Source organism: Nerophis ophidion, linkage group LG04 (genome assembly GCF_033978795.1).
Source record: "Nerophis ophidion isolate RoL-2023_Sa linkage group LG04, RoL_Noph_v1.0, whole genome shotgun sequence".
NCBI lineage: Eukaryota > Metazoa > Chordata > Actinopteri > Syngnathiformes > Syngnathidae > Nerophis > Nerophis ophidion.
Window position 1 is genome coordinate 21,345,630 of NC_084614.1, and position 9,059 is coordinate 21,354,688.

Here is a 9,059-nt window from a genome sequence, read left to right on the forward strand (position 1 = left end):
TCAGGCCCTCATTGGGGTCCTTCAGGTATTAGAGGGGCTGTCACGCCAAATTTCTTTTTGTAGGGGGGAAGAAATTTGGCGTGACAGCACCTTCTTGGAAATATGCTAACGTCTTTGATATCAGCATGATAATGTTAGCATGCTAACGTTTTACGCTAGCTTTTTAACCAGTTTTGTGTGTTTGAAACGTAAAAATTATGGTTTTTGACACCCGGTGCTGTCAAGCAAGTATTTGGATGCTCTCCACTATCTTTTTACTATGCTATCATCTTTTATGTTAGCATGGCAACATTAGCAGGCAAATTTTTTATGCTAGTTTTTTTTGATAATTTTTTATCTTTAAACCAAAAAATCACGGATTTGGATACTTGACGCCGTCGTAGACGTATGCCAACTTTAGGGCACAGAAAGCAGGCACATCAAAATTTCCGCGGGAATTTTCTAGTTGGTATTCTAACACCGCCATCCTGATTATAATTGTGATAAAGAATTGAATTATTCAGTGGCAATTCCAAGTGTCAGCATTACTATGACTAATCATTTCTCGACCTTCGTAAAGTACCTCAGCAGATCCCTTTGGGATTACAGATCCCCCAGTTGAAGACCTCTGACAGATAATGTTAAGCAACAAACTCTACCATACAACTTATTTTTACCCACCTTCTGACACCACCTCCAGGACAAGCCTCCCGTGCTTTCCCTGCAGAACCTCATCGTGAGGGACATAGCCAACCAAGAGCGAGGCATGTTCCTCATTAGCGATTCGTCCCCTCCGGAGATGTACGAGGTCCACGCTGCCTCCAAAGACGACAAGAACTTGTGGATACGGCAAATCCAGCGCACTGTCAGCAAGTGGGGGAATAGAGCACAACACAAGATGATTTTACCCTCACTTTGTTTATTTATACTTATTTATGTGATGGTGGTGGTCAGGTGTCCGTCTCGGGAGGAGTTCCCGCTTATAGAGACCGAGCACAAGGCCCATCTGAGGAGACTGAAAGGTTAGACAAAGATAACAAAAAAAAACACAAAAATGTGTTGTTTTTTGACTGCTTGGTTGATGGGCCCCAATGGCAGCTGACCTCCATCAGAAGGACCGGGAGATGTTGGAGCTCCTGCAGGAGAGGGTGACTCTCTTCTGCGAGCTGGCCCAGGTGACAAGTTACCAGGAGGACCTTGAGCCCCCCATCACGCGGTACTTGTTCCGTGCAGACACACCGCAGGCCCCGAGGGCAGAGAAGTTTCTCCTGGATGCCACGGCCGAAGGTAACGTTTCCACACAAGATGGAGAAGTCCTATCACCAGCGATGGCGCAAATTAATCTTTGTCTTCGTAGTGGACCGACTAAGCGAGCTTCTACTGGGTTCCTGCGTGGACGTCCCTCTGCTGTGCCATCACAACCACCATGAACTGACGGAAACCAGTGAGTTTTTACACACTTCCAGCACCAGAAAACTCAGTGAGCATTTTTTCTCTCTGCAGGTGAGCAGGATTTTGTGGTCAATGGAGCGCATGAGTTCCCTGCTGCAAGGGTGAGTGCTCATAATCTACAACAGTGTCAAACTCCAGGCCCTGAACGAGCCGCTTTTACATTTTTATTTTATATTCATGCTAACAAGTTACTGAATCTGCGGTAATGCTAGTAAGTCCCTCAGTTTCTTTTGTTTTACCCTTTCAGGCTTGTTGTTGGAAGCCTACATTGGCATAGTGTGATACTGCTGCTATCAGCGGGTGGGTGGGGGAACCCATGTGATGCTCTGTAAAATCGATATTGCAAACTTTCGAATATAATGGGTCCGCAATCGATAAAAATGTATACATAATATTAGTTTTTTTTTTTGCCCAACCCTAATTTATGATTACACACCAATTAATACAATATCTATGCTACTTGTGTTTGACAGGAGATCTGTCAGAGGCTGATGAATCTCAGTGTTTATCTCCATGCACTCCAAGTAAGTACAACACTTGAAAATAACATGCACTATATATACTCAAATACCATAAAATGTGACAGCATTTTGTATTATTAAATAGTCTATAATTGTCTATCATACTTTCAAATACAAAAACCTATATATTTTTGCGGTATAAGCAACAACATCCTCCTAATACATTATGACTTCAAAATAAAATACAACCACTTCTTCCTAATGACAAATGTTAATTCACAATAAGACCTTATTGTAAAAATATTTGGAAGAAGTGGTTGTATTTTTTATTTTATTTTGGTGATATAATAATGTTTTTTTTAATACATTACGGAAGTGGCAACTCTTATTGTGAAAATACACTGAATACAGTGGGGCAAAAAAGTATTTAGTCAGCCACCGATTGTGCAAGTTCTCCCACTTAAAATAATGACCGAGGTCTGTAATTTTCATCATAGTTACACTTCAACTGTGAGATACAGAATGTGGAAAAAAATCCAGGAGTTCATATTGTAGGAATTTTAAAGAATTTATTTGTAAATTATGGTGGAAAATAAGTATCTGGTCAACCATTCAAAGCTCTCACTGATGGAAGGAGGTTTTGGCTCAAAATCTCACGATACATGGCCCCATTCTTTCTTTCCTTAACACGGATCAATCGTCCTGTCCCCTTAGCAGAAAAACAGCCCCAAAGCATGATGTTTCCACCCCCATGCTTCACAGTAGGTTTGGTGTTCTTGGGGTGCAACTCAGTATTCTTCTTCCTCCAAACACGATGAGTTGAGTTTATACCAGAATGGATACATGGATGATACAGCAGACGATTGGGAGAATGTCATGTGGTCAGATGAAACCAAAAGAGAACTTTTTGGTATAAACTCAACTCAATTACATTGAGTGTGTATCAAACTGGTAGCCCTTCGCATTAATCAGTACCCAAGAAGTAGCTCTTGGTTTCAAAAAGGTTGGTGACCCCTGAATTAAACACAGATAATACCTGTCCCCTTCAGGCGGCCGTCATCAAACAAGACTCTATCCTGGAGCTGCTGCTGCAACAAGAAGACGCGGCATCGCCGGCCTCGGCGGGCTCGTGGCGCCAAAACCGCGAAGCCGGCACGGGGTCGACCATCGGGGAGCTGGCCCTGTTGCAGAGACAGCACAGCCTGCTGCAGGAGGAGCTGCTGAGGCTGCGGGACACCGAGAGCCGCTTCAAGGACAGCGAGAGAGCCCGGGCCAAGCTGGAGAAGCAGGTTCGACACATGAAAGTTTCTAGCGGGGCTTCCTCCCAGGAACAGGGGGACATGGCCACACAGGTAAGAAAAGTACAATAACGTTCTAAAATTGTCATATGTTCACTTTAATGTTATTGTTTACAGCCCAGACCAGAAGAGTTGAGCGGTGCCCATTGGGGCAACCAGGAAACTCTCCACCAATCAGAGGCTACTCAGGGAGGAAGCGATGTGGAGGTGGACATGACGTCGGATGATGATGATGACGAGGACCCCTCCGAAAGCTATAGAGGTCAGACATTTTATTAGGTACGCCTCCTTCGTACATCCATCCATCCAGTTCCTACCGCTTATTCCCTTTGGGGTCGCGGGGGGCGCTGGTGCCTATCTCAGCTACAATCGGGCGGAAGGCAGCGTACACCCTGGACAAGTCGCCACCTCATCACAGGGCCAACACAGACAGACAACATTCACACTCACATTCACACACTAGGGCCAATTCAGTGTTGCCAATCAACCTATCCCCAGGTGCATGTCTTTGGAGGTGGGAGGAAGCCGGAGTACCCGGAGGGAACCCACGCAGTCACGGGGAAGACATGCAAACTCCACACAGACAGATCCCGAGCCCGGGATTGAACCCAGGACTACTCAGGACCTTCGTATTGTGAGGCAGACGCACTAACCCGTCTCCCACCATGCTGCCCCTCCTTCGTACAATTACAGCCAAAACAAGAATATAATAAAATTGGCCTTTATAAAGACATTTTAAACACATTTCAATCAATCAATGTTTTCTTATATAGCCCTAAATCACGAGTGTCTCAAAGGGCTGCACGAGCCACAGCGACATCCTCGGCTCAGATCCCACATTTGATTGATTGATTGTTTGATTGAATCTTTTATTAGTAGATTGCACAGTTCAGTACATATTCCGTACAATTGACCACTAAATGGTAACACCCGAATAAGTTTTTCAACTTGTTTAAGTCGGGGTCCACGTTAATCAATTCATGGTAAATAAAAGGAGGCTGGGCCCAGTATAATGTGCTCAATCTAATTCATTGTTTGTGTTCTTCCAGATTTCCAAGACATTCCAGAGGAGAACTGATCGTCCGCACGCTTCCCAAACAGGTTAAACTCAATAACAGAAAGCCATTATTACGCCACAATATATTTCCGTTCTCTCTTCCGATTATCCGTTTATTTAATAGTACTGTAGTGTTACCGGGTATGTTTGCTGCGTCTCGCTTCCAGGGTTTAAGCCTGATTGTGATGTGTCGTTTGCATGATTTATTTCCACTGGACCAAAGGCTTAAAAGGGAACACGTGAATATTAACACTTACTACGGCTGTACTTCTGATCAATAACACTTTTTTGAATCATGCATATTGTAAATTATTAATTTCTATATATTTACTACTTCATTTGAGTACCAAAAAGCAGGAAGCAAAAAAAAATAAATAACATGATGTATTTTAAATGCGACGATTATAAGCTCATTTTTTTGAAGCGGCATTATGAAGCGAACACCAACTATAGTGTTGCACTTTCTTGCACATAAACAAAAGGTCTGGTTAGTGCATCAATAACTCTCAAATAGTCTATCAGAAGTGTATTTTTTGGTTGTTTTGCATGTTTATAAACATATTTTACCTTCATTTTAGTGCAATAGACACCATTTTTTGAGCTTTGTTGTGTATTTATCTGGTTTCCAGACACTTGACAATCTTAAACTGTTCTGATATGAATGTATTTTCTGCTCTTGTTTTTCAAAAAGTTGCAAGGTAAAGTTTTATGGATGCAAATAAATGCTGTAAGAAGACTGTATTAAAATATATGGAAGGAGAAATCTAAATTTTTGTCATATGGATTGTACACACAGAAAATAAAATGTCCTATAAAAGTGTTCATGTTGGTGTACAGTGGCTGTTTGAGCTTTAGGCCACGTGGCAATTGCATGGGGAGGCATTTTAAAGGAGCCTCCCGAGGATGAAGGGAAAAAAGATGAATATTTGGATTTGTTTATTTAAAAGTTTAATTTTGTGCTCAGCGCCCATTTGTTAAAGTAAAGTTAAAGTACCAATGATTGTCACACACATACGAGATGTGGCGAAATTATTCTCTGCATTTGACCCATCACCCTTCATCACCCCTTGGGAGGTGAGGGGAGTAGTGAGCAGCAGCGGTGCCGCGCCCGGGGATCATTTATGGTGATTTAACCCCCAATTCCAACCCTTAATGCTGAGTGCCAAGCAGGGAGGTAATGGGTCCCATTTTTATAGTCTTTGGTATGACTCGGCCTACCGATCTCAGGGCGGACACTCCAACCACTAGGCCAATGAGTAGGTTTTATATGTGTGTCAGATAGGCGCCCTCTTCAGGATAAAACCAAAGCGAGTCTCAAACATATTGTGGCGAGGTTGAGTCACAAGCACAGGAAATGGTCAGAGGTGAACGTCAACTTCTTTTGAGGAAGTGCTAATTACTCACTCACGCTCTAAGGAGGGCGCCATTGAAGCTAGAAGTGCATAACAAATAGCTCTTCAGATGACGTTCTGCTGTATCCCCTTTTTTAAGCCTTTTTACAAAATTTAAAAGATATATTTGTATTTTTAAAGTGACCCAACCGCATGCTTCGGTTTTATCAGTATGCGGCAGCCCTCGGTGGAAAGAGTTTGGACACTGCTGTCTTAAAGGCAAGGAAAATCATCTTAAATGGATTATACATTTCTTATTTAATTGATCATATTTTTTTAATCAAATTTACCTATTTTTTTAATGTATAAGGACATGTGGTCAGGATGCCACCCGAACGCCTCCCTAGGGAGGTGTTTAGGGCACGTCCAACGGGGAAGACCCAGGACATGTTGGGAAGACTATGTCTCCCGGCTGGCCTGGGATCCCCTGGTAAGAGTTGGACGAAGTGGCTGGGGAGAGGAAAGTCTGGGTTTCCCTGCTTAGGCTGCTGCCCCCGTGACCCGACCTCGGATAAGCGGAAGAAAATGGATGGATGGATGGGAATTTTTTTTTCATTTGTAATCCAATTTTTATTACATGTTTAATCCCGTTTTTATTCACTTATAAAAAAAAAATAATATTTCATTTATAATACATTTTTATTACATTTAAAGTAAAAAATTTATTTAATGTATAATCTTTTTATGAGTTATAATACTGGGATAGGCTCCAGTACTCCCCGCGACCCCAAAAAAGGGACCAGTGGTAGAAAATGGATAGATGGATGGGTGTATTTTATCGAATTCATATTAAATGTATGTATTTTTTAAATATAGTTCCTGATTCCTATTTAAACATGTATTATCTATTTAAGAAAAAATTAAATCTGTAAAAAATGTTTATGAAATCTCAAATCAAATTTCTATTACATTAAATTTTTATTACATTTATAATTACCTTTCTATTAAATGTATATTTAAATTTTTACTAAATGCATTGTCAAATTTGTATTAAATTGATAACTTTTTTTTATTAAATGTATGTATTTTTTTATTACGATTATTTTTTTATTGCAGGTGTTATCCTTTTTTATCGTATGTATTTATACTTTTTTTCAAATTACACTTATAATAAAATTGTATGTACTAAATTTAATAGTTTAAGTAGCAGAGATGGTAGAACGGCTACTGTTGATATAAGAGCATGTATTGTGTGGTCAAAATATTAGAAACGGCTCTCACTGAATAGGAAACAAAAAGGGTCCCGGACAATAAAAGTAAAGATAGAAAGACAAGCGGACACACGCAGAGACTCCTCATCCTAATCCCGCAGACAATGTCAGCCAAAAGATGTTTATTAATAACTCAACTAGGCCTCGCAGAGGGGAATAACTAACATAGTCACCACCCGCCCCCACTCTCCATATATGCGCTTGTCATGGCCACTGTACCCCTCTCTCCCAGGAGACCCCCAATTATAGGCACCACAGGCCAGGTGATGGAATACAGTTACAAGGCCGGAATGTTATGTCGCTTCTGCGTTTGTTACTCCTCTCCAAGCATCATCGTTCATAATGTATTATTATTATTCCCACCCTGTGGCGTATTTTAAGGCATCACATTTTATGATATCTGATACACACTCGCTTGCCAATTTATTAGATACTCCCACCGTTATCATTATTATCATGCAAGCAACCTCCACAAACTCATTTTTAGTCAGCCACCGATTGTGCAAGTTCTCCCACTTAAAATGATGACGGAGGTCTGTAATTTTCATCATAGGTACACTTCAACTGTGAGAGACAGAATGTGAAAAAAAATCCAAGAATTCATATTGTAGGAATTTTAAAGAATTCATTTGTAAATTATGGTGGAAAATAAGTATTTGGTCAACCATTCAAAGCTCTCACTGATGGAAGGAGGTTTTGGCTCAAAATCTCACGATACATGGCCCCATTCATTCTTTCCTTAACACGGATCAATCGTCCTGTCCCCTTAGCAGAAAAAAATCCCCAAATCATGATATTTCCACCCCCATGCTTCACAGTAGGTATGGTGTTCTTGGGATACAACTCAGTATTCTTCTTCCTCCAGACACGACAAGTTGAGTTTATACCGAAAAGTTCTATTTTGGTTTCATCTGACCACATGACATTCTCCCAATCCTCTGCTGTATCATCCATGTATCCATTTTGGTATAAACTCAACTCGTTGTGTTTGGAGGAAGAAGAATACTGAGTTGCATCCCAAGAACACCACACCTACTGTGAAGCATGGGGGTGGAAACATCATGCTTTGGGGCCATTTTTCTGCTAAGGGGACAGGACGATTGATCCGTGTTAAGGAAAGAATGAATGGGGCCATGTATCGTGAGATTTTGAGCCAAAACCTCCTTCCATCAGTGAGAGCTTTGAATGGTTGACCAAATACTTATTTTCCACCATAATTTACAGATAAATTATTAAAAATTCCTACAATGTGAATTCCTACATTTTTTTTTCACATTCTGTCTCTCACAGTTGAAGTGTACCTATGATGAAAATTACCGACCTCTGTCATCATTTTAAGTGGGAGAACTTGCACAATCGTTGGCTGACTAAATACTTTTTTGCCCCACTGTATATGTGTATATGTGTATGTATATATATGATTTAGAATGAAATTCAATTAAACTAAAGTAAAATAAAGTACAATTAAATTAATTTGGACAGTTTAAAAAAACCGAAGAGCAATGATACTGGAAGATGTGATAATTAAGAAATCAATACAAAAATAAAGGTGCAATGATTTGTCAGTGCTCTTAGTGTCTTGGTCAATAATATCCATCCATCCATTTCCTACCGCTTGTCCCTATTGGAGTCGCGTGGGGTCGCTGGGGCCTATAAGAGCTGCATTCGGGTGGTAGGCGGGCTACACCCTGGACAAGTCGCCACCTCATCGCAGTGCTCAATAATAATCCCTTATATATTGTATGAGTACTCGGAGAATAAAGAGTCAAGACTAATGTTATTGTGGAATCACATGTAATTCAATTAAACATAAGTTGAGCTTAAATGATGGCGGTAGAGGTCCTAAATCCTTGAAATTAAACCCACAAAACGGCACAATTTTAAAATGTAACATCCCTTTTCAAAAACAACAACCTTTTAGAAAATAAATAATGTATGAAAAACGATACAATAGTGATCTAATTATAGTGTACAGCATTTTCTTTGGAAAGTGTACTTCTATGGTATCTCCTTCCAGGTGCTCTTCCGTCAAACACATCAGCAGCAGCTTTTCCGTGTTTTCAGGGATAAAAGTTTGCCTCCTATTTTAACATCTTTAGCTGGTGATAGACCCATTCTGCTTCAGTAGGGTGCAGACTAGCAGTGATACACTCAAATTGCTTCGCCAATTTGGCTCCACCCTCTGTAATGTTTTGGGTGATTTCTTTCTT

The 9,059-nt window shown here is 40.6% G+C and overlaps 1 protein-coding gene across 2 annotated transcripts in view; it reads left to right on the plus strand.

The window, feature by feature from the left end:
• The window catches only part of arhgef1a (Rho guanine nucleotide exchange factor (GEF) 1a), a 49,040-nt gene extending 43,971 nt beyond the window's left edge, over nucleotides 1-5,069 (plus strand). For both annotated transcript variants that reach the window (XM_061897403.1, XM_061897404.1), the window contains 9 exons: nucleotides 680-852; nucleotides 934-1,001; nucleotides 1,078-1,266; nucleotides 1,337-1,423; nucleotides 1,483-1,532; nucleotides 1,905-1,955; nucleotides 2,942-3,244; nucleotides 3,308-3,452; nucleotides 4,240-5,069. In XM_061897403.1, the coding sequence (XP_061753387.1) occupies nucleotides 680-852; nucleotides 934-1,001; nucleotides 1,078-1,266; nucleotides 1,337-1,423; nucleotides 1,483-1,532; nucleotides 1,905-1,955; nucleotides 2,942-3,244; nucleotides 3,308-3,452; nucleotides 4,240-4,268 (1,095 nt within the window). In that variant the 3' untranslated portion in view covers nucleotides 4,269-5,069. The remainder of the gene's footprint in view (nucleotides 1-679; nucleotides 853-933; nucleotides 1,002-1,077; nucleotides 1,267-1,336; nucleotides 1,424-1,482; nucleotides 1,533-1,904; nucleotides 1,956-2,941; nucleotides 3,245-3,307; nucleotides 3,453-4,239) is intronic.
• Nucleotides 5,070-9,059: the final 3,990 nt, after the last annotated feature.